The following is a 25,942-nucleotide window of genomic DNA, read 5'->3' as shown; positions in this document are numbered from 1 at the left end:
CACAGCCTGGTCACCAGGATCCAAGAAAACAGAGGCTCCTTACAGGCTCAGGTTAGATCTTTTTCTCTCCATTCCCTCTATGGGTTCAATGACTACATTTTTTCAAATCCCAAATAAGGACATAAAGCCTGAGACTCTGTTTTCTTTAAGTGAACAAGAGGGCAACATATCTGAGACCAAAACTAAGAAAGTACTTGGGGCGCCTAGCAGAGAGAAAGGGCTTGTTGATTGATTCACTGGAGGTTGATCACACACGGAGAGTAATGAGCAAAGTTAGACTAAATCTTTATCAGTGGAATTCAACAGGGTGGTCTTTCTGACAGGTCTTTTTCTTACAGCCTTAATGTAGGCTTCCTGAACCTGGTGGCTTGTTAATCTGTAAGTACTTGTTTAGATACAAGACTGTGGATTCTAAGAGACAAGCTGTTCATTATGAGTTCTAATCCTAGGCTAGGAGATGCCTATAAAGATTAGAACTTGTTTCCTTTTTTTCTAACAATTAACAGCCCCGCTAAAGAGCGATCAATTGTAATTGGGGAACTGAAGAAGGTAATAAATGCATTACTGAGACCAGTTGCTTTACAGCACCATTTATTTAATACTTAAATTTTTCAGGTTGTAAATTACTCATTAGAAGGCAGAAAGCAAAATAGCTGTAATCCATTTAGTGCCTCCAAACTCCGAAGACTTAGAGGAGGAAATCCATGGAAAGAAGAGGTCTGATGTGTTCTTTCACTGCTATTTCTTAATAGGCAAAGGTGGTTAAACAATAAGGATAAGCCTCAGTAATTATCCTGATGCGCTTGGTCCATAGGTCAGGGGTGGGCTTGATTAAATTCATGGAGGGCTGACCCATAAACGGTGGGAAAATGTTCCTTCTTTTCCACTCAGCCCCGAGGGCAGCTAATCAATGTGCACATCTCACTTCCAGATTGTTTCATGAGACCAGAGCAATAGCCCGTAGCATTCATTAGGGCATTCAGTCCTATCTGTTGTTTCCTAATCAGTACAGGGACTGGGACAAGAGGCCAAGTGGCAGAGAGGACTTAGGAGGGGGCGAGGAGGAGGAGGCTGTCCCCTTCTCCATCCATGGGGGCTGCAGCTCCCAATTGCAAAATGTTCAACTGTGAAAACAACTAGATAATCTGTAGGTCGGTTGCTTGACATATTCAGAAAGCTACGTATATCTGGTGTGAATATAGATTGTATAAGCTGACCGTGTAAACACTAAACCGTTTCCCAAGGACGATTCTTTTTATATTAAGGATAAAATTCAATTTGAGACTCAGTGGTAATAATGCAAACAATATGCGAGATGCCTTTGGCACTGGCGTGCTACATGTGTCCTGAGAGTAGAATGTGAATCTGTGCGTATTTCCTTTTTCAGAAGTGGGATGCCCTTTAAATATATGACACAGCTTCCGGCTCATGCTTAGGCAATGCACCCCAAAAGAGGTACTGGCTCACTTCTGTGCTGAGTAAACATTTCCCCCATACTCCTTTACTCTTTTACTCTCCCAATCCGGGGCAGCCCGGGTGGCTCAGTGGTTTAGCGCTGCCTTCAGCCCAGGGCCTGATCCTGGAGACCTGGGATCAAGTCCCACGTCAGGCTCTCTCCATGGAGCCTGCTTCTCCCTCTGCCTGTGTCTCTGCCTCTCTCTCTGTGTGTGTGTGTCTCATAAATAAATAAATAAAGAAAGAAAGAAAGAAAGAAAATCTTTACTCTCCCAATCCATGGCTTATCTATGAATAAAGATGGTGGGAGTTAGAAGCTCCACAATGACATGGAGCTTCTCTCTTGGCAGAGGTAACCAGACCACATAAGGATCAAACCTCTGTTTCCGCAGTAGCAAATCAAGTTACCCAACACAAACTATTTCCATTCATTTTCTACTAGACAGTCTAATTAAGTTTGTGATTCCACCAGGCTGTGCTGTGTCTATCTCACGCTCCATTCAATACCCACTGCATTGCTACTGTTTAATAAATCATTACTGACAATGAGACAAAAATCTAATTGAAAAATTATAGGTGTCCTGGAAATGCATTTATTCACTTTGTTAAAGTAATTACAAAGCAAGTGTTTCCTAGATAGATCATTTAGCTATGGCATGTGATAAAAATACTTTTGTTTTCCACATCTTGCTTTAAGAAAGCTGAACTAAAGAATTTTAAAGACCCCTGCCATTAGAAATACTGATATCGGGGCACTTACAAAATTTCTGGGACACCTGAGAAGATATTGAGGATAACTCAGAGTAATTTGGAGAATCATAACTTGGAGCTTCTATGTCACTTGTCTCAGGAAAGAGCTCGTTCTGGCAACTTTCGGTAGAGATGAGAAATGACACTTGGCTTGGTTCCTGGGGATGAAGTATTTGAGTTTTCTTCTGACTTACCCTGAGTGGATTTTCATTAAGGTAAGGGGGTTCACCTTCCACCATTTCAATGGCCATAATCCCCAGAGACCAGATATCGACTTTCGGACCATAAGCTTTTCGAGTTACAACCTCAGGTGCCATCCAATAGGGAGTTCCCACCATAGTGCTCCGTTTACTTTGCTCGGGGGTGATCTGGGCACAGAACCCAAAATCAGCTGCAGAGAAGAAAAAATTAGTTACAATAAATTCAGATTATTTTTTCACAGTAGGTCACTTTCAGATGTGGCCGTACCTTCCTCTGTCAGACACTGAGCCTCCCCACCTCCTTAGCTCCTATCTATAATTTACCTGATCCCTCAGGTGGCCCTGATTTTAAAAAGGTCTGAGATAACTGATTAATGTGATGTCATTTTTACTAGTCCTCAATCTGGTTCCCTCCCCATTACTGTTCCCTCCAATTTATGGGATCTTTTGTTTTTCTAGTAATGTGTTTGTCATCTAGCAGATAGAAGTTCCTAGGAATTCTGAAATGTTAAACCCCCAGAATCAGGCCACGATCTACAGGAACACAGCATTAGAAAAAATTCTTTACTTCAAACTGGGCTCTAACTGCTTTCAAACCAATCACTTTCAATAGGCACTATCTTCTCAAGATAGACAGGAAATGAGCAGAAATCCCCCGATACTCTTTCAAACACCATTTGAACCAAAATACCTACTCAATTTAACAGAGCCATCCATCCCAAGAAGAATATTGTCACTCTTTATGTCTCTATGGATCACTTGGTTTGAGTGCAAAAAATCCAAAGCTTGGAGGCACTGTTGAATCAGAAAACAAGTTCTAATTATATCACAAAGAATTTAAAACAATTTAAGTTTCATTTCTAGATGAATTTCGGGCAAAGGCTTAATTTTACATTGTCAAATAAAATAGACTACTGTTGTCTTATCATTTTGAAATCATGTTACCATTTGCTTAGTCCCGAGTCAGACTAGGACATAAAGATTGAGGGTGTAATAATTGGCAATAAGTCATTAATACAGCCAAACTAACCAATTAATAATCATACTTTGACCTCATTATCTGGAGGGTGTGGATTCAGTTTGGTCCTGTACAGGTACAGTGAGCTTCTGCCTCCACCATATTTGATTTGGTAGGCCTGAAGAAGGACCAAGGAATCTGCATTTAAAATGAGTGCCCCAAGCTACCTCTGATGGATGGCCATGGTTGGAACCACTTCTGGGCTATGAAGTAGCTTTAGCAGCTTGCCTGGAAATGGCTTTGCATTGTGTAAAATGGAAACCACAGGCTCCGGGTAGAATGATCTCCTACATATTAGAAGTTTGATTCATTGCATGAAAAGAAAATATATATGCTTGGTGGATGCTTGTACATGTTTGGGCAGGAGGAAATGGGGACAAGAGGGAAAAAAGGCAGGAGGAGATTTAAGCAAACAATTTAAAATTAAAAAACAAGCAGACTACCTGAAGTTAGTTATTTTTGTCTTCTTGTAATTGGTTTTAAAGTTTCAGTGGGTCAGAGTCTCTAGACAACCTTACCACAACGAATGGGGTAGATGGTAATGCCCCAAGATGAGACTCCAAAGAGGAGTGTGTTTTTAAATATTGGAAAAAATATAATAAAATGTCCTCAGTTTAGCTTGAAACTAGGGATAGGACATTGTTATGGGACAAGAGACAGACACTCAGAACCACAGGAGGCTTATGAAGGATGTCCAGATTGTACTGGAAAAGCAACTACTATCTGGGCCCAGGGAAGATCATGCTTAAATTACCTTCTCAAAAAGGATGGGATAATAATGGTTTTGTAGTTTACATGGCTCATGATGTGCATGCAGGACAAAATGATTATCATATAAAAATCCCCCAAATCAGGAAGAACTTCTATAGCACCATCACTATTTCCCATGTTCACTGAGACTCCAACATGCCTGCTTAGATATGGCACCTAGTGAATGGTGTAATAGAATTCAAAAGAACCAGAGCAAAGGAATTAAATAAACAATGGGCTGGGAAGGGAGGGGTGGGGAAGAGCTAGGAGGAAAGGATGTGAATTGAAGTTAGGCTGTCCAATTTTTGTTCATAGAAAAGATGTGCTATCATCACTTAGATGTCACACGCATTCTGGATAATCAGAGAGAAAGAACTGCCAGTTTTGTGTCCTCACCAGTTAGAAATGCTCGATTTTCTTACCTCTCTGCAGACAGCTGCTATCTGGCCTTCATCCATACAGGTCTCTGTGACCACATCAGTCAGAGAGCCACCAGCCAAGTATTCCATGACTACCCATAGTTCGTCACCCACTAAGTAGCTATAAGAAAAGAATAAAAAAGACTTTGACTCAGGTCTGAGAAGTGAGGACTCTCCCATATTCCCATTAAAGATGGTAATTTGCCGTTAATGTGCATTTGACCATAAAACAGGAGGAAAATATCAATGACAGTGTTATCAAGACACTTTTGTTAGCATTAGGAAACAATATGCATGAAAATCAAAGGATTGTCATATATAACTGCACCATGGAGGAAGTCATTTCACTGTAAAAGCTACTTTCAATGAACAGGATCAGTGACTAGCCATTTTGGATAACTCAAGCCATCGTGTTGATTTCTTGCACTGAACTGGCCCATGGCATACAGATTTATAAGATATTTGTTCAGATCTCAGCATTATTTTTGATGTTACTGAATTAATTACTTAAATATTTTCAAGCAGTTTCTGAATCAAAGAGAGTCATGTTTGCAATGGATTTACTGTGCTGAGGACTTGGTCCTAATAGAAATCAGTAGTGACAGGTTCATTTTCTTTAGGTAATTATTTTTATTTTTTTTTTTTAGATTTTCTTTAGGTAATTATTTTTTTTAGATGTATTTATTTATTTATTCATGAGAGACTCAGAGAGAGAGGGAGAGGCATAGGCAGAGGGAGATTAGGCTCCCTGCAGTGAGTCCGATGTGGGACTTGATCCCAGAACCCAGGGATCACGCCCTGAGCCAAAGGCAGATGCTCAACCACTGAGCCACCCAGGTGCCCCTGTTTACATAATTATTGAGGAACATGCTCTCAGGTGATCAACCATGAGAAGGTCATCAGAGCCCTACAACTGGGCAAATTCAAAACATCTGGAACCATCCTAAGGCACATTAGCAGCATGATCAGGTCTCTCTTTCCCCCTGCTCAGCAAGAGAGGAATTACAGTGAACAGAATGACCCCAATGATTCCACTGTGCCCTAAGTTCCACATCAATATGAAGCAATACTTTGTATCCAATGTGCTCAAACTGCAGCACTTGTGAGATTCACCTGCGAAGCCTATTAAAAATGAAAATTCACAGGCTCTACCTTATTAGTAAAGAAAGCATCTGAGAAATCTATATTTTTTTATGAAGACAATTTTGACAAAATTAAAAAAGCAGAGAAGAGTCACTCTACTACAGGTAGCCCATAAATGGCACTTTAATGAAACTTGGATTTCGACTGTAAAATTTGACTACTTTTTGTTTCTTTGGGTTTGTTTTGTTTCGTTTTCACTCCCCCTTTCCTTTCTCTGGTCCACCTGGCACAAATACAGAAAGCATGATTTTAAAGCTCATTGAGGTTGGAGACCTAGTCTTATTTCCTTTATATCCCCCCAGAGTACACAGCACAGTGGTGCTAAACAAACACTGAAATTGAATGAGACAGATGTTAACCACAAGTGAAGAGTTAGCGCTGTCTTTAAATGCCTATTTATAACCCACTGCTAATACCACTGATGAAAGAGACATTAATTACCTGGTCCAGGAAAAAGGTTTGAGATTAAAGTCTCAATTCCCTAGACCTCACTGTCAGCTAATCACAAAGCACCCATTAAAGTGGGGCCGTTGCAGCCAGCCTTCTTCACTTAGACACCCAGAGACTGCATTGGCTCCAATCACTTGGTGAAATGTTTAAAACACCCCAGCTCTCCCCTATATGCAACGGTCTATTTCCTGCTAACACGGAGTCACAATCCTCAAAAGGAAATTACACAAGCTGCTCATGCTTAGAAGCAGGACCATAAAATGTGTCTTCAAATGTGTGATGTGTGGGCAAAGTTCAGCAGTAGATGTGAGCTTTCAAGAAGTATTTGTGGAATGGCTGCCACCCGAATGGATCCTAAATAAAATAATTGCCAAGAAAATGACATTGCATAAAGGAAACCAGTACATGATGAGAGAAAGCACTTACCTATCTAAATAATTAACAATATTGGGGTTCTTATTTTCCCTCATGACCAGAATTTCATTAATAATTAATTCCTTTTTGGGCTGCTGTTGAAGGTTCATCTGCTTTATGGCCACCTGAAGGATGATTAAAATGCAAGAATGAGTCACAGTCATTGAACATGCACATCCATGGGATTTTTTTTTTGTTTTTTTTTCTTTTGGTACACAGGGTAAGGCATGAACATTATCTTATAGGCTCTTTCTCAGTGCTGCAAACCCATGCCCTTTTCTTTGGTCAATCATGAGTAAATCATCCACTTTGGGTAAATGGGACATCAATGAAATAGATTCCCCATGTCAACCCAGTGCCACTCATGTTGTCAAGCATAGCTGCCATCAAAGAAGAAATGTAATCAATATGAATGAAAGGACAGTAAAAATCAGGATTGAATGTGAGCACTCACCTCTTGTCCTGTGGCAATGTCTAGCGCTGTGTAAACAGTACCTGATGCCCTGTGGAGATGAAAGTTAGCAAATGAATAAGCAATCCAAGTGTTATCCATCTACTTTATTTGAAATAAAATGTGATTATTTTTAGGAAAGGGAAATCGGCGAACTTGAGATTCAAGGACGAAAATAACAGAGGAACAACCCTTTTGTATGATAATTACACTTGAGGCAGTCTCAATGTATCCCTTTTGGTGAGCTAGGAATGCCCGTCAGACTTTCTGGCAGCAGTCCATGTGCCATGGCATTATACAGTAATGAACTGAGCAAAATGGCCTTGCTCCTTTTAGGAAACTCCTGGAATATTCAGAATCCTTCCTGGATGTTGCAACAACCAACATAGTTTAGGAAAGAATATATCATCTCTTGCTTAGGTAACTGTAAATCTATCTTTTCTTTTAGCATATGGACAGTGTGGCTTTTTTCCCATAGATTTCTAATTCTTAAGAATATTTTCACTTAGGGGCACCTGGGTGGCTCAGTCAGTTAAGCATTTGCCTTTGGCTCAGGTCATGATCTTGGGGATCCTGGGATAGAGCCCCACATTGGGCTCCCTGCTCAGTGAGGAGTCTGCTTCTTTCTCTCCCTCTGTCCCCACTGCTTGTGTGCTCTCTCTCTTTCACTCTCAAATAAACAAACAAACACATCAAAGCAAAACAAAACACCAAACCAAACCTAAAAAAAGAATATTTTCACCTACACAATCATTCACACTCAGGGCTGTACTTACCTATTGCTGTCGCTATGCAAAGCAATTAACAACATGGATTTAATGGTCTTTTTTTTTTCCTTTTTCTAAATTTCTCAGCAGCATCTACCATGAAGTTTCCCTCCAGCCACCATCCTTTAAAAATCTATCATTTCTTAGTCCTTGGTAGTACTCATATTTCCATTCTACTTCAATTACAGGGGTCCTTTGCTTTGCAATTAGCAATGGACTAGTGAAGCTGAAGTCACAGTAAGGTTCTGTGAAACACACATGCATTCTGCTACCTCCCCACCTTATTCGCCATGAAAAAGGAAAAGCCTTGACAATTTCATTGAAATGTTTGTGGTGAATAAAGGAATAAGGATGGAGATGAGTCCTTGTGATTCACCAGACATTGTAATGCGCCAATATTGCCATTTAAAATTTCTAGTAACTATTGTTTCTCCTTTGCTCTTTATCCCTTGCTCTTTTGATTCCTGGGTCCAGGAATTCTTTTCTTTCTTGTTTTTTTTAAAGATTTCTTTATTTTAGAGGCAGGGTAAGGGGGTTGGGCAGAGGGAGAGAGAGAACCTCAAGCAGACTCCCTGCTCAGTGCTCAACCCCATGACTCTGAGATCATGACCTGAGCTGACACCAAGAACCAGATGCCTAACTGACTGAGCCACTCAGGTACTCCTTGAATTCTTATGTCAGCCATTTCTTTGCCATTCTGCTCACTCCTTCTACCAGGATGAGCCAAAATATTTCTCACAAGCCTAGGAAGTTTACATTACCTGCTCCAAAGTCATAAAGTGAGTGGAGTAGTATAAGGAATGTTTGACTACTAAGAGAGATTTGAGTTCTAATATGTGTTCTAAAATCAATAAGCTATGTGACCTTGGGCCAGTTACTTCCCCTCTCTGGGCTTCAGTCCCCTCAACTCAGAAAACAGCAATCATAACAGTAAAAATATACTGAGCATGTTGTGCATGTTAGACATTGCACTAAGAATTTCATACAAATCACCTAATGCAATCCTTACCATATTTCTATAAGGCAAATACTATTATCCCCACATTATCTATAAGGAACCTGAGGCTCAGAGAGGTTAAGTGACCTGTCCTAGGGTAAACAGTTTTCAATACAAGTCTGACTCTCTGACCTGTAAAATATAGGACACAGACCCCTTTATTTATAAGATTCTTTATTTTAATTATTTTTTAAAATTTCTTTTAATATTTTATTTACTTATTTAAGAGAGAGTGAGCAAGAAAAGGCTGTCAGAGAGAGGGGCAGATGAAGAGGGAGAAGCAGTGCTGAGCAGGAAGCCTGACATGGGGCTCAATCCTGGGACCCTGGGATCATGACCTGAGCCAAGGCAGATACTTAACTGACTGAGTATCCCAGGCACCCCTTTTAAATTTCTTTTTAAGTAAGCTCTACACCATCATGGGGCTTGAACTCACAACTCCAAGATCGAGTCCCATGCTCCACCGACAGAGCCAGCCAGTGCCCCAATTTCTATAGTTCTTTAATTTCATGATATACAATCTACAAATTCTACTGTTTTCTTCGTTCTGCATAGGTATTTAAATATCCATTAGAACAAGACTAAAAAAATTGCCCTTACTCCATAGGTGCCACCTAAAGCAGGACTTGCAAGTTTCAGCAATTCCTCACCATTGAGGCTTATGTTAAACAAATCAGCCTCTCAATTTTGTATGTTTGAGATTCTGGGTTCAGAGCACACAGTTGGTGCTCATTGAGTATTTGCTGAATGAACAAATTAGTAAAAGTCTTGTCAAGCAAACATGCAGTTGCAATAAAACCTTTCCTTTCTGTGAACGAAACGTGTCTTCTACTTAAATCAGAATGAAACACTTCCCGTGTGAAATAAGCTGTCAGACATTCCTGATTTCAGGGGCCAGTCCGTGACTGGTCCCTCTGAACTCAGGATCCCCTGGGATCAAAGGAACAGATCACCTCGACTCGTTGTGTGTTTTAGCCACAGGAACCCGGAGTAACCGGTTAAACTCTGTTTGCAGAATAAGATTCACAATTGCCTCTACTTGGTTTATTCCTATATATGTAGGCCATGTACACATTTCCTTCAAGTGCCAAACAAGTGACATCTCATCTGCAAGATGAGATAACAGTATCTACCTCGTGGGACCCCAGAGAATCAAATTGGCACAATCCATATCAGCATTTTGCCCTGTGCCAGATCAGAGCTGATAATGGACACAGTAAATGCCATTATCATTTGTTGTTGCTGCTGTTATTGGTTTCAGAGTAGAGAATGCCTGATGTCCTCAGTGTTAGCTGGCCCTTCCCAATCTCCCAGCCCAAACATCCCTGCCAGGGTTGTCTCTTCTTTCCAAAATGCCATAGGCCAATAGGGGACCTACTAGAATACCTTTTTTTGAATGAGACCACATGTAAAAACCCTAAATATAAAATGGGAGCTGCTCCAGTTAAAGTGAGTGGGGGGAGGCTCAAACTTCCTGCCCCAGTGGCCTCCCTCTTATTCGCCACCCTGCCCCCCACCCCCAATCCCATTTCCCCTGTCCCAGGGGCTAAAATTGTGATTGACTTGGAGTGCCAAGGGGATTAGTGTTTAACATCTCCAGAGATTTACCTTTCAAATCCTTGGGGTTTTGGCTCCCAACCTCCCTCGGCATTTCATTGTCTTAAATTGCTAGAGTCCTAACCCTGGAATCCCAATATCCTGGGTTTTGTGGCATTCTGTGGTATAGAATTGCCACAAAGCCCTAACCCACAGAGGTTTAAAGGCCCTGAAACTCTAGAAGATTGTTTATTAACTCAAAAATGAACTTTTCTTCTCATTCTCCCTTCTCCTACCTTATCGCAATCATGCAATTGTCTAGCTGGACTCTTGTTCCCAGCCTTAAAATGGTGCTATCCTCCTCTACCCTGCTTCCTGCACTCCACCTATCCCCCCCACCAAACAGGACAGGTGCTTGGAATTTACCACTCTAACTGACAAGTTATTGGTTGGTTCAACTTCTAGCCTTCACAGAATCCTCCACTCAAATGCACAAACTCGAGTACTAACCTATAGAGTGCCCTGTCTCCAACTCTATCTTTGTACCTTGAACACTTCTCCATACCACAGCGCCAATGCCTTCCCATATTCAATCAATTTAAGACTCAACTGGTATAAATGCCAATGTCTCTCTTCTTACTCGTTTAACAAAGTGTTCTCTCTGCCCACTGATAGGTTATGAACAGTAGTCCTCACCCCCGTCTACTCAAACCTCCTTGGGTTCAACTCCCACCAGTTCCTAGTTATATGACCCTGGGTAAGTAATGTTACCTCCTTGTAGTTCAGGAATAAAGGATTAAATGTATACACTGGTTAAAGCCAATTCTGGCATACATGTTGCCAATACATATTAGCAATAACAATCATCATCAACATCCACAGACTACCATTTGGAAGCTTAATGCATATATTAGAGGACAGTCTACCTAACAATAACTTATATAGCCATTACTATTATTAGGTTATTAGGTTGACTGTTCCCTCATATATGCATTAAGTTCCCAAATGGTAGTCTGTAGATCACTAGACATCCCTTTTAAGCATTTGGGAGATTCCAAGATGTTTGATTTCCAAATTCCTAACAGAAATTTTACATTTACCTAAGGTGGAGCTAATTAAAATATCACGTACATTTCTTTTTAGCCAGAATGATACCACCTTTTGATTACATTGCATAGCTCACTGATCAAAAGCTCTAAGTAGAGATTACATACTGTTTGCTTAACAAAGTCTGAGAAATAAGCTATTATTTAATAAATACAGTGTAAGAGTTGTTATTATTCACAACTTGGAGTTCATAATAAAGACAAATGATCGAAAGGATCCTCGTGGATCTGGGAAGCACTCTCCTTGTAATAGGCAAAACACAGTACTGTATACTCCTAAAGAAATTATCTTTGAGCCAACAACATATCACACTGATTTCCCTAAAAACCGGGCCTTGTAACAGCCTGGGGTATGCCTAAGTATCTCAATGGCTATCTTTACAAAATCAATCGCCTTAATTAAAAAAAAAAGTCAGTATCATGCAGCACTTTAGGACATAAGGATGGCAGGAATCGAACTAAAAAATGTAGAAGTTAAAACTCCCAATTACCTCGTAATATTGGGCTGGTCTGCTTAAAATGGTCAACATTGTCAATTACATTTTATGCCATTTAATTATATTGATCTCTATTATCTCTCCATTCTAGTTATACTGAAGCCAGATTGCTGTGGGGAGAACATTTATTTATGATGGGGATTTTGTTTATTCCAAACCTCAGTCACTCAGATGTTATAAAGAAATCATGCCTTATCAGGACTCCAGAGAAAATAGAGATCATCCAGTTTAACCTCATTGCAGATGAGAAATTTGAAGCCAAAAGAGGAGGGGGAATGTGCCCCAAGATGACACAGCTAGTAAGTAATGAAAGCCTCCTAATTTTGAGCAAGGGATATTTCAGTGAACCTACACTATGCTTCAAGAATATTAAACCAACAGATCGCTCAACCGTTAGGCCTCCTCCTCAGTTACAGCATGATAAATACTGCTGGGTTCTTGGCGTCACGTTAGATACTTTGTCAACAATTTCTTCTTGACCTGGCCAAGCATTAATACTCAAATGGAAACACTGGCATCTAGCCTAAAGGGTCTAGAAAGAAACAAACAATTCACTATTTCTCCCTTTTCATCCCAAGACAAGTTCGTTTAATTATCAGCAATCTTCATCAGGTTTTGATGTTTCCCGCTAAGAGCCAATGTCAAGCCATGATCTTGAGTAGTTGCCAAGGCAACAACTTGGTAAGACTTAAAATTTCGATAAATCACTCCAATTTAAGCATCGAAATGGATTACAGGAGGGAAAGAAAGGCAGGCAAGTGGGGCTAGAAGGAAGCTCACAGACTTGAGAGAAAAGGGAAGAGGGCGAGAGGACTAGAGAGCTCGGTGAGATCCAAGGAGAGCCTTGTGGTAATAAGTGTGAGGAAGGCAGAGCGATAGGGCAATATCCACATTTAAGGTTTTATAAGCAGAAATCTGGTGCTAATGAGGTCACAGTCCGGGATCTAATCCACACTGAGGAGGGCTGTTTTTTAGATGTACTCCTACTTCTGCTCCTGCGAGAAAAGTCTATCTCATTTATTGAAATGCCTTACTTTCCATCCGCTCTCTCTAAACTAGGGGATCTCACTTAACACTCGCCCTATTCAATTTTATAAGTGGAGCCACTAGAAGTGGGACAAGGTAAGTAGCCTGCCCAAGGTTACACAGTTGGTCAGCAGCTGAATTCAAAACTGCATGAGTTTGACTCCATGGCTCATGCTCTTGACCACCATTTCATGCTCTGTTACAGACCTGTAGCATTTTTACATCAATGCTATGTGCAAGCAGGGTACTTCTGAGAGTCCATGTTTGCATCTACCGTGCTAAAGTGTCTCCCTAAAATATTGCTCTTGTCCCTAATTTCCTGCCCAAATTAGCCCATGTGCCCCTCTGTAAGGCATTTACTTTGTCCCTGGATGTGGTATGATTGGTCCCTCTAGCATAACCATAGGAGCCAGTTCTTCTATCTTCTGACTCAGTTAAGATTGCTCATGTGGCCAAGAGTCGACTAGTTCTTAGGATTGGACTTTATGTTTTTTTTTAATTATTTTATTTGTTCATGAGAGACACACAGAGAGAGGCAGAGATATAGGCAGAGGGAGAAGCAGGCTCCCCATGGGAAGCCCAATGTGTGACTCGATCCCAGGACCCCGGGATCATGACCTGAGCCAAAGGCAGACGCTCAACCACTGAGCCACCTAGGTGTTCCTGGACTTTATGTTCTGTTGAGTATTTAAGATCCAGTTACTACCTGAAGGCCCTTATCCTGCTATACTAATGCACTTGACATAAAAATACCTTGCTATCATAGCGTCCAACACTACCACACTTCTACTTGTTTTGTGGAGGCATCTGTCCTCTGGGGGTTCAGCAATGGTGATGAACAGTGCCTGCAGTAACTCTTTCAGAGAGAGTTCTGGCATTTCCTTTTGTATCATTTGCCTCAAATGTAAAAAAAAAAAAAGTATATAGATAAAAGTGTATCACTAAATTTTAAAAAATTACATAAAAATCATGTTATTGAAGTATCACTGGGTTTATAAGTCAGAGCAGGGAACTTTCACTTCTTTAGCTAGGGCAGGACTTTTCCCAGAGTGTCCATGCTCATTCAACTTTAAATGGAACTGTAACACATTATGAGTGTGGGGCTAGGAGCTCCACGGGTTATAGTCCAGTGAGAGTGAGGTCACAGTTATAGGGCTTAACCCCTGGAAAGGTGAAATAACTCAATGACTCACTCCAACATGAAGTCTAAGCAGCTATTTCACAGTGTGTGCCACTGGTTTCAAGAGGGCCTAGGTAGGCAAGGGGGGGCAGGCAGCTTAATGCAAGCTCATTACTATGGCCCGGAAAAACAAAGTGCAAACTCTGCTAATGGTAGTTGATTGAGTGGCACCATCTTTCTTTGCAAGAGAGCGCACAACACAGTGCAGTTAAGAGTATTAAGTAGAACAAGGAGCATCTTCCATTGCTCTATAAACATTGTTCTTCACAAATGCTAATATATTTTCAATCTCCTTCATCCTAAAGCCTATTATAAAGCTCAGAGGACAACTATTTAGCGCCTTGTAGGAGTGCTCTACCTTGTATGGCCCCAAATAGATCCGATGAGGAAGCAAACACTTTTGGGGTGGGTGGTCCTACCCAAAGAATCACTGCTGTAAGCACACTAGACACCACTTCTGCTCTTGCCCATAGTTTCTTGAACAAAGAGAAACAAGTCAGAGGTTTTATTCTCAGCACTTATCCCTGAGTTCCATGCTGTACACTCCTTTGTCAGGTTCTCTAAACAAGCTGTTATTCATTGAGTCCTTTAAGAAACAAGTTTCAAAACTATTCATCTTCAATATGGGAACTTCAAGTCAGAGTAAGAAGAAGAGGGGTCCTCAATGAGTAGCAAAGAGAAGTCTGAAAAATACCTAAGAGGATAGATGTACTTTCTCAAGCCTTAAAACAAACTAATTTAGAGGAACAGGCCTGAAGGCTTGCAAAACAAACAAACAAACAAACAAACAAACAAACAAAAAACCAAGTTTGTCTGCAATTACTGATGGATTGATAGTATCATCATTCCATTTAATTATATAATTGGCAAAGATGCAGATGGGAGACAAAATGCCTTTGGCCAAACGTGTTATCTTTAAGCACAGGAGGAAAACGATTTCCAGAAATGTTCCCATTGTCACTTTCTGACAAATTGAGCTGTGGTTGGTCTAATATATGAAGAGATGCAACATACAACCAAGGTACTTTGGCATAACACAGATGTGGGCTGTGCTGACCAACAGATCCTTCAGGAGAGCCTTTTGTTTGCTGTATAATTTCTTGTTAGAGTTCCTTCCTTAAACATTTTCCCTTCTGAAAATCAGTGTGGTGATGAGTTTTTATCATAATCTTAGGATACCAAAGACATGAATACAGCTATGGCAGTAAGGGTGTGGGCAAACAGCACTCCCGTACCTTGTTAGTGGGCAGGTCAAATGGATCGAGCTCTATGGAGGGCAACTTGGAAATTAAAAATGCACATATCCTCTCATGTAATGATTCCACTTTCAGCAGTTTAACTTAATGATCAATTTGCATATGTATGAAGTGGCTTATTTGTAAAGATCTTCACTCCAGCCTTGTTTATATGAGCAAAATAATGGAAACAAACTAAATAGATGTCTATTGATGGGGGCCTGATTAAATATATTATGGTCCATCAAACAAAAAACACTGCATCCGTTGAAAAGAAAGAGGCACTGATATGGAACTGTCTCTAAGACACAGGCAAATAACAAAATAGAAGATTTATAGTATGTTACCCCTTGTGTTAAAAAAATAGAGCCACGACACAGACACACACACACAAATACACACATACACAGAAATGTACATGTCCGCAAATACAAGGTAAGGTAGTTACTCCCCCATCCCTAATTTTTTCCTCAGGAAAAAGGAAAATTGCCTTATATTCGAATCCTTATAAAATCTCTCATGTAATATGGTAAGTCTCCATATGCATTTATTTTTTCATGAAGTACTATTTGGGAAAGACACATTAGGTTAAAATGTTCACAGTCAATGCTAGTTCTGGATGCTCATAGAGAGTATCTGTCAGATTTGGAAAGGATGTAAATAAATTATTTCTGAAGGTATGAGCAGAACCTCAAGTGTTAGATGTCATAAATAAGGTTTCTAAAGGTTGCTTTTGAAATTAATGCCATGAAAAGGGAGCCTTTAGCCAAAGATAAGACAGCATGACCATCAAATACAACAGTGAATACAGCTGGTTGAAACATATTGAAAATATAAAGACCTACGAGCTTATAAATTTTTTTAATAAAAGACGATGTCTCCTTCCCTGACTTAAAATAAAATAGAACACCCCTCATTGGACACTTTTGGAAGTAACTTGGGTATCAACTCCTTTCACTGAAATTGGCAATTATAAACTTAAGCATTTATCTTGTTTTGCCTGTATGAACTATTATTTCAGGGTAACCAAAGACATCCAGTTGATGAGGCAAAATTATTTTCAGTCAAGAAAGTGTGGAAGGTAATTCTTAGAAAAGGTAAGTTTTAGAAAAATCACTACTTTGTAATCCCTAATTTCATAATTGATTTGGGCAACAGAGTCATTAATAGACAAAACCAGTAGATGAAAGGCTGATGAGGATCTTTACATTGGAGGGGACAGGGAGTCCTCAACCTTTTTATTTTATTTTATTTATTTATTCATGAGAGACACAGAGACATAGGCAGAGGGAGAAGCAGGCTCCCTGTGCAGAGCCCGACGTGGAACTTGATCCCAGGACTCTGGGATCACGACCTAAGGCGAAGGCAGATGCTCAACCACTGACCCACCCAGGTACCCCCTACTGAACCTTTTGATCAATCTACTCAGCACTAAAAAACAGAGTGATCAGACACTGTATGCCTTCTGATATAATATGAAATACACAGCACCAACCTGTGAAGAAAGCTTGCCAAAGCTGCACCTGGATATCAAGCTTTTAGAACTAACTTCCATTTATAGGAAATGCAGGGAGGGAATAGAGCAGCAACTTAAATGATATCAAATGAAACTAAGAGACAAATCCAGAAAGTAGTAGCTTCTACAAGACAATGACAAGTTTTTTCAATAAGTCAATGGTAGTAGAAAAATCAAGGGGACTGTTTTAGAGTACAGAGATTTAAGACACACGACCGAATGCCGTATGTGGATCTTCTTTGGATACTGATTTGAAGGAATCAACTCTAAAGACTGCGTTTTTGAGACAACTGGGGAACTCTGATAATAGATGATATCAAGCCATTATTGAATTTTGTAGGTGTTATTATGGCATTGTGATTATATTAAAATATTGATCGATGTTGAATCAGGGCAGTAACAATATGCACATTTCCGTACTATTTTTTCTGCTCTTGTATAAGTTTGAAAATTTGTAATAGAAGTTTTATTTATTTATTTATTTATTTATTTATTTATTCATTCATTCATTCATTCATGAGAGAGAGAGGCAGAGACACAGGCAGAGGGAGAAGCAGGCTCCATACAGGGAGCCCGACGTGGGACTTGATCCCGGGTCTCCAGGATCATGCCCTGGGCCAAAGGCAGCACTAAACCGCTGAGCCACCCAGGCTGCCATGTAATAGAAGTTTTAAAAAGTGATATAGGAGAGAGTTATGTTGTGAAGATGTAAATATACACCTATAAAACCGATTCAGAAAGCAATCTTCTTAATGTTATAGGAATGGGTAACTGCAACCAGAAATAAAATATTTAGGGACAGAATAGTATGTGGATTCAAAAATATTATATCGAAAGATGTTAAATGAAATTCAAATGATGCACTTGGATAACTGTTGGGTGATTCAGAACGGGGCTCTAATGATTACAAAAAAGAAAATATGTTGGGATGCCTGGGTAGCTCAGTGGTTGAGCGTCTGCCTTCTGCTGAGGGTGTGATCCCCGGCTCCGGGGACTGAGTTCCGCATTGGGCTCCCTGAGAGGAGTGTACTTCTTCCTCTACCTATGACTCTCATGAATAAATAAATAAAATCTTTTAAAAAATGATGTTAAAGATGCATAGGAAGATTTTGAATTATACTCCTCATGAAATGTGAGAGTAGAAAAATCTCTCCCAATCTACACATTACTTTATATAATGTGTGGTTTTAAATATATAAATGAGAGTGATTAACACATTAAATATCATATACATTCATCATTTGGGTATCTAACAGTTTACATATTCAGATAAGTCAAAAACTTGTTTTAAAAGCTATGTCATTGTGTGACCATATATTCATGCACACGTGGTGTGTGCACGTGTGCGTGTGTGCGTGTATGTGTGTGTGTGTGCAGAAAATCTATGAAAGCTTTACCTAAGAAGCCAGTACCAAATCTTTTCTGGAGCTTTCCTTTATACAAGATTATAGAGATGGTAAGGCACAAGGCTTGGAGGGACATTTACTTTTCGCTGTCTATTCCTATGACCCTCCTGAGTGTTACACCATGTCCAAGTATTACCTACTTTATTTTTATTTTTTAAAAATATTTTATTTATTCATGAGAGACACAGAAAGATAGAGGCAGAGACACAGGCAGAGGGAGAAGCAGGCTCCATGCAGGGAGCCTGACGTGGGACTCGATCCTGGGTCTCCAGGACCAAGCCATAGGCTGAAGGCGGCGCTAAACCGTTGAGCCACCCGGGCTGCCCAGTATTACCTACTTTAAACAAATTAAACAAATAAAAATTACAATTCAGCTTGTATCTCTCACTTTGTTTCATGACACAGTCCCCACAGATCTTTATAGCATTATTTCCTGTTATCTTGCCTGCCAAACTGCAGGTTTGTCTATGAGGCAGGTACTGCTGATTTCACTCTTTTGATCTTTTTGATACGCATTCATCAAAAAGTTATTAAGGATTTCCTTTATACAGAAAGGATTAGATGCTGTTGCAGGCCCTAGGGATACCAAAGCAAATATAATCTACAGTCTGAAGGAAGTGCTTATTTGGTTTCCTTCCAGCAAAACTGCCCATAATCCCCACATGTTAAATCCTACACCTCAAATCACGATTCAAATGTACCTTTCTCTAAGGATCCTTCATCATACCTTCTCCCTGGCTATAAACAATCTGTACCTCCTCTCCATCCCCATGGCTCTTTGTAATTATCGCATGCTGCTTGCCTTATTCTGCTCTATAAAATAGTAACTGTGAGCATCTTTCCCCTCTGATGATACTTAGCATTTACCCAGCACTTTGCCATGTGCCATGTTGTGCTAAGCACTTTAAACGCATCCCCTCCTTCACTTCTCACAACCTGATGAGGTATATACCTTCTGCTTACTATGAATGAGGAAATGGATGCTCTAGGAAATTAATTCATTTGCCCACAGACCTCTGAGCTCAGAATCTGGGCTCTTTGGTTTTCTTCAATTTTTCCAAAAATTATCCCTTTCTTCCTCCATGGTTTTCTAAGTTTCAAGCAATTTTACATGGCTAGACAAACTAACTTATGAGTGGTTTATGTATGCTGGTGCAGATAGACACTGTAAGATTCAGGACAGAAGGCAGAAGAGATCAGTTAGGGCCAAGGCAGCCAGGGAGAGATTTGTGGAGGGGAGGGCAGTGAAGAATAGTGTGTGGATAAAATTATGGGGAGAAAGTGCATATGTGTTTGGGATGGAGGGGGGGTCCCCACTGATTACTTGGTGTAACTTTCTTTCTCTTCCTGTTGGATGTTCATAAAGGCAGCAAGCATAGTGATCACTGTGACTCCCAGGGCCTGGTTCTTAACTATGATTTTATGTTCTGTGAATTATATGTAGTAGGCAGTCAGTAAAACTTCACCGATTTAAACAGTCATTTATTAAACTGGATCCAAACTCTCCCTGAACTGCGTCCTCAAAAATAGTTGTCTATTACAACGTGGAAGAGAGAGCAAGCACGAAACCAGAAGAGAAAAGAGGTATGTTTTTCAGTGCATTCTCATTGAAGGAAAGGCCTTAAAAATGAATCCAAATACATTAATGAGAAATCTGTGAGGACAGCTGCCGACGCTAGTCAACTCAGCCCTCCGCAACCTCACGGCTACTGCTTCGTTGAGAATTACATAGGATTTGCCAGATAGATTTCTGACAAACTCATGTTGTCAATGATAATCTGGAGGGTGCTAGGCCTTTTTTTTTATTTCTTCCTTTCCTCTTTTTTTTTTAAACTTTACATACATCTGCTCAAAATATCTAGATTTGGTGGCCAATTACAGAATACTTTTCACAGAAATCTGGTGAAATAATGTCGTTTTTTAACACTCGACTCACAGCTATGGCCTCAAATGATTAGACATGCAATTCTGAACTTGATTTATGGAAGATGGAGGCCAGTTCTCTGTCCCTGGGCCTGAATGCTGGGATGGCAGAAACCAATACTGGAAAAAATTTGGCTTTCCAAGTAGATGAGGGTGATTAATGGAGAGGTTCTTCTCAAATAGGGCTCTCAAGAGTAAGCTACTGTGCTCCCTGAAGCTGAAAAAAGGAATATGGGGGCTGATTATTCCTAGCACCAAATAAATGATTACAGACCCAGGTTTGAATTTCACCATTGTGATAGGTAAAGCAAAACAATAAAAAAAACCACACAGACTTAATGAAAAGAAAATAAAAACTCTATATACTGAAAGCAAAGATGAGTTTGTCTGAGGACAGTAATTCATGGATAAATCCACTGGGAGCAATTTAAATAAAAGGAAAATTAATTTAAGTGGTTTTTGTGGGATCCCTGGGTGGTGCAGCGGTTTAGCGCCTGCCTTTGGCCCAGGGCGCGATCCTGGAGACCCGGGATCGAATCCCACGTCGGGCTCCCGGTGCATGGAGCCCGCTTCTCCCTTTGCCTGTGTCTCTGCCTCTCTCTCTCTCTCTCTCTCTCTCTGTGTGACTATCATAAATAAAAAAATAAAAAAATAAATAAAGTTTAAAAAATAAGTGGTTTTTGTTTTTTGATCTAACAAGAAATAAATCAATATTTTGCTCATTCACTTTAAAAATTATGAACAGAGAGTAAAACTCCACTAAGAATGAAAAAACAAAATCAGCAAATTAAATACAAGCTAAAATCACAGTACATAAGTAGATTTCAATTACTAGATGATATATTAAAAGCTTTCAGAAATGCATCTTGATTTTATATCACAACCATTTGAGTCGAGGGCATCTGTGAAAACGGGCAGTGCATGGTGAAGCCAACACAATGAAAAAGACAGCTGTGCAGCACACACAAGTACCCAAGTGATAAGGAATCAGATCAAGTCATGAGAACAAAAGGACGAAGATATACTGAGACAGAGAGAGAGAGAGAGAGAGAGAGAGATAGGGACAGAAAGAGCAAGACAGACATGTATATACACATGAAAAGACAGGGCAGAAAAGGAGAGCTACAAAGACAAACATTTTCTTGTTTGTTTCATAGATAGTTCTTGAGGCAAAAACAGATCCAGAATGATGGGAGAGGCAGACAGGAGAAGCTCTGTAGGTCTTTGACCTTGGCCAGGTAAACTCTTGCTGTTGACCGAAATTGTAAAAAATTGTTTCCTTTTTTGGGGGGAGGGGGTAGCTACTAAGCACAAAAGCACCAGAGGGAGGAATAGACTCCTTCCCCTCTAAGGACTTGTTTATTTTTTTTTATTTTTTTAAAGATTTTATTTATTTATTCATGAGAGACACACACAGAGAGAGAGGCAGAGGGAGAAGCAGGCCCCATGCAGGGAGCGCCCGGGGCTGAAGGCGGCGCTAAACCTCTGAGCCACTGGGGCTGCCCTCTAAGGACTTGTTTAAAAGGTGAACTGGGCACATGAGTGAACTATCTATGGGCTTCAACATTCTTTAAAATGATGAACTAGCTGGGAATTTAAAACGGACCTTTCTGCAGTGGCAGGCAGGAGTTCTGCTTTAACTTTTCAGTTCAGATTATAAAGGTTTTACAAAGTTATGAAGAAATACAGAATTTTCCTTTTGCACCTTCAGAGGTCAGAGGCATAAATAACCAGGAGGGGAAATCTCTTTGGTATGCAAAGTTGCTTGGCGGCCTAATATTTGTTCTTGGAGAAATCAGTCTTGCTTCATTACCTGGTATCTGGGAGATATTTGAAACCATCTCTTACTTTTTTCTTTTTAAAAATTCAGTGCTTGTTTGGCTCAGTTGGGTCTTAGTGGGAAAGCATGATCAAAACAAAATTATAACATCTTCTACCTCGCACTCCCCAAAACACAACTCTTGAAAAAAACCCTACTTTTTAAATAAATAAACAAATAGCTTCCATTAAGACCTACAACCAGAGCAGTGCTGCCCATTAGAAATATAAGGTGACCCATATTTTAAATTTAAATTTTAGGAATAATATTCTAAAAAGGTTAAAAGAGAAAATTAATTTTAATAATACATTGTATTTAACACAATACATGTAAAATATCACTTCAACATGTAACCAAGACATAATTTATTAATGAGATATTTTGCATCATTTTTTCATACTAAGTTTTTGAAATCAGAGCATATTTTATACTTGTGGCATATCTCAATTTGGAGAAGCCACACACATCAAGCGCTCACTGGTCACAGGGTTACCATATTGGACAGCAACGATCTTAACTGCTGTTTCTCTGTGGATTGTGTATCTCTTCCTATTGTTAGTTCTACCCAAAACCCAACCAGAAGATGACAGTAAGATCGAAAAGGCAACTTTTGCTTTCTAAAGTCCCCTTCATACTGTATTGTTTTAAGTGGCCTTGAAGTGTTTACCTTTTGGGCAGTAAGAAAGCAAATTTAGGCGTATATATGGACTAGAAGGGTACAGCTTCCTTACTTAGAAGTGAAGAAGGGGGACACCCGGGTGGCTCGGCAATTAAGCCGCTGCCTTCGGCTCAGGGCGCGATCCTGGAGTCCTGGGATCGAGTCCCATATCCGGCTCCCTGCATGGAGCCTGCTTCTCCCTCTGCCTATGTCTCTGCCTCTCTCTCTCTCTCTCTCTCTCTCCGTGTGTGTCTGTCATGAATAAATAAATAAAATCTTGAAAAAAAAAAAGAAGAAAGAAAATTCCTGGTGGGAAATAATGGCTACAGAAGCCTACCCTGCCCTGCACTCAAGTGGAGTGAGTAGCCCTCAAGTGGAGTGAGTAGACTTGTCTCAATGTATTTCTTGTACCCTATGTATCCCTCTATCAAGCATTTGCCACTATAGACTCTATGTTCCCCGAGGGCGCATATCATTACCTATCTCTGTCTCTCCAGCACTTAGAAAAGTTCTGGCACATAACTGGCACTCAATAAATGCATGAAAGGCAGATAAATTAAATACATAGTTTTTCATTTGCATTAGACACATTTCAAGTGCTCCATAGCCACACATGCTACTGGCTACTGTATGGGACAGCACAGATATAGAACATCTCCATCATCACCTAAAGTTCTGTGTAGATAGGCTCGTTCTAGAGCAATGGGCAGAAATACAATTTGACTGGTTAGGTGATGGGGGTCCCTAGAGAAAAAAAACCCTTTTTTTTCCGTGAGCAAATAAGAATACCAGTGATAGGAAATGACAAAGAAAGAAGTGAAAGCACAAATAGGTATGTATCTTACCCCCTAGAAAGTCCAGATGCAGCAGCATTATGGTTTCCACTGGAAGAAGAGACTTGGCTATATCTTTCTCCCTGAGCTTCTGCCTCCCTCTTATGATTTTCCTACCTAAGAAAGAAACCAGGCACATTCCCCACAAGTGCCCCAAGACTCTTACTCTCAAGCCAAAATATCTAATGAATGCTTTCCCTTATTTTCTGAGATAAGTCAGCAATTTCAAAAGAAACTTAATACAAAAATCCAAGAAAAAGCAATGAAGTACCTGAAGAAGAAATTTACCATTCCTTTATCTGAAAATAGATTCCACTGGCTGAAGGGCTAGCATAATTCTGTAGGCACATTGGCTGTATCCCTTCCTTCTCAGCCAGGAGGCCTCTGGGGTATATTATCTTGGTTCCTGGCATACAGTAATTGATCCATCTAAATATCTTGTCTCCTTCCCCATTTAAGGACGCCTCTTAAGAGCACTTCATTTGATTTTAAAAAACAACATTTCCCCATTTCTAACACTGTAGCCTACTCTCAGTTTCATACTGAGATCTGAGAAACATGCCTAATTACAGTTGACTTAGAGAACTGATGACTCCCACCCTTAGCTCTAGTCAATGATCTGGCCCTTGGTTCCCTTGTCTAGCTGAGGATCAGGATTTTCTGAGGAACTTTTCCAAAGTTCTAATTCATGGGCCCCACTCCAGACTTCTGAATCAAATCTCTGGCAGTCAGGCCTGGGGATCTTTATTCTTAACAAGCATGCTAAATGAAAATGACGAATTCCATCTCATTTAGGGATTATTGATCTGTTTCCTCCTTACTTGAATAGTCAACTCTGCCCCCCTCTGGACTATTCAGTAAGGACTTTCCCTGCCCCTACTCTGTCACTTTACAGTTTGACAATGAAACAGGATCTTAAGCATAACATCCATACAGATATAGGGGAGACAGGGATAAAGGGGATTTTCATACAAGTTAGAGGTTTAAAAATAAATAAATAAATAAATAAATAAATAAATAAATAAATAAATAAATAAATTTATACATGTAAAAAAAAAACAAGTTAGAGGTTTTTATAACCCTACTACTTTTCCAGGGAAATCGGTGTGAATCTTCTAACTATATAGGATTAAACAATTTGCTCTTGGCTCAACATTAGTGCAGATTCCAGCAGGATGTGTTCCTCGACTAATTAACACTCTGTCAGCTAGAAAGACCAATATTGAGAACACAGAACATAAATATAACCTAGGCTATTACTGAATCTGAATGTATATCTCTGGTGCTTATCTTTCAATAATCACTTACCCTTGACCTATTTTTTCAAATCTTGTGTATTTTTTCTTTGGGTCACCGACACTCACAATGCTTCCTGAATTTGGGGGGGTGGAGAGAAGAAGAGAGAGAGAGATTTAAATTGATTGGTTGATTTCCCTTTATTTCATACTAAAAATTGCAATGCTAGAGTCAATGACAAATACAACCCTGAAGCATATTCCCATGCAATTTCTATAATTTATATGGCTAATAATACATTTTATTAAAGTAACAAACAGTAATATATTAATAAAAGTAGTAGTAATAACCCATGCTGCTTTTATAGTCAAAATTGATGATGTTTGAAAAACAAAAAGGACTGGACACAACTCAACATTTAAAAAAGTTCCCAAAAAAGGATACTGTAGATTTGGAGATAAAAACATCTAAGATCTTATATGCACTATTTAATAAAATCACTATCTTGCCTGAATCGGAGCAAAATTGAGCACTACACTACATTTAGTTCTGCTGGACAAGTACCTCTTCAGCAATTACCATGAACCCAGTACTGTGCTAAGGGTGATGGGGTCTAATAAAGAACAAAGTTGAACCATAAAGTAATGAGACTCATGCTTTATGAAAACCTACATCCTCAAACCCAGGAGCCTACCTGCACTCCATGTATTTTTTTTTTAACAACTTTACTGGAATATGATTTGCACACCATAAAGTTCACTCATTTAAAGGGTACAATCCTGGCAGCCCGGGTGGCTCAGCGGTTTAGCACCACCTTCAGCCCAGGATACGATTCTGGAGACCCGGGATGGAGTCCCACATCGGGCTCACTGCATGGAGCCTGCTTCTCCCTCTGCCTGTGTCTCTGCCTCTCTTTCTCTCTCTCGTGAATGAATAAATAAAATATTTTTTAAAAATAAAGTGTACAATTCATCAGTGCTCCCATATATATGAAGCAAACACCGACCAAAGTAAAGGGAAGTATCGATAGCAACATAAAAATGGTTGGCAACTTTAATAGCTCACTTTCAATAATGGATTGAACAACCAGAGAGATCAACAGAGAAATGGAGGATGTGAAAAACACTCTAGATCCACTGGAGCTAACACATATACAG

At 39.8% G+C, this 25,942-nt stretch overlaps 1 protein-coding gene across 42 annotated transcripts in view; it reads right to left on the bottom strand.

Moving 5' to 3' along the window:
- Window positions 1–25,942, bottom strand: part of PAK3 (p21 (RAC1) activated kinase 3) — a 261,514-nt gene that overhangs the window by 23,400 nt on the left and 212,172 nt on the right. For all 42 annotated transcript variants that reach the window (XM_072743906.1, XM_072743904.1, XM_026014857.2 and 39 more), the window contains 6 exons: window positions 24,858–24,921; window positions 7,054–7,102; window positions 6,612–6,724; window positions 4,596–4,713; window positions 3,101–3,200; window positions 2,400–2,596 (listed from right to left, as the gene is read on the bottom strand). In XM_072743906.1, coding sequence (XP_072600007.1) covers window positions 2,400–2,596; window positions 3,101–3,200; window positions 4,596–4,713; window positions 6,612–6,724; window positions 7,054–7,102; window positions 24,858–24,921 — 641 coding nt within the window. The remainder of the gene's footprint in view (window positions 1–2,399; window positions 2,597–3,100; window positions 3,201–4,595; window positions 4,714–6,611; window positions 6,725–7,053; window positions 7,103–24,857; window positions 24,922–25,942) is intronic.

This window comes from Vulpes vulpes, chromosome X (assembly GCF_048418805.1).
Source record: "Vulpes vulpes isolate BD-2025 chromosome X, VulVul3, whole genome shotgun sequence".
NCBI classification, from domain to species: Eukaryota; Metazoa; Chordata; class Mammalia; order Carnivora; family Canidae; genus Vulpes; species Vulpes vulpes.
This window is presented reverse-complemented; position numbering and strand designations above follow the sequence as displayed.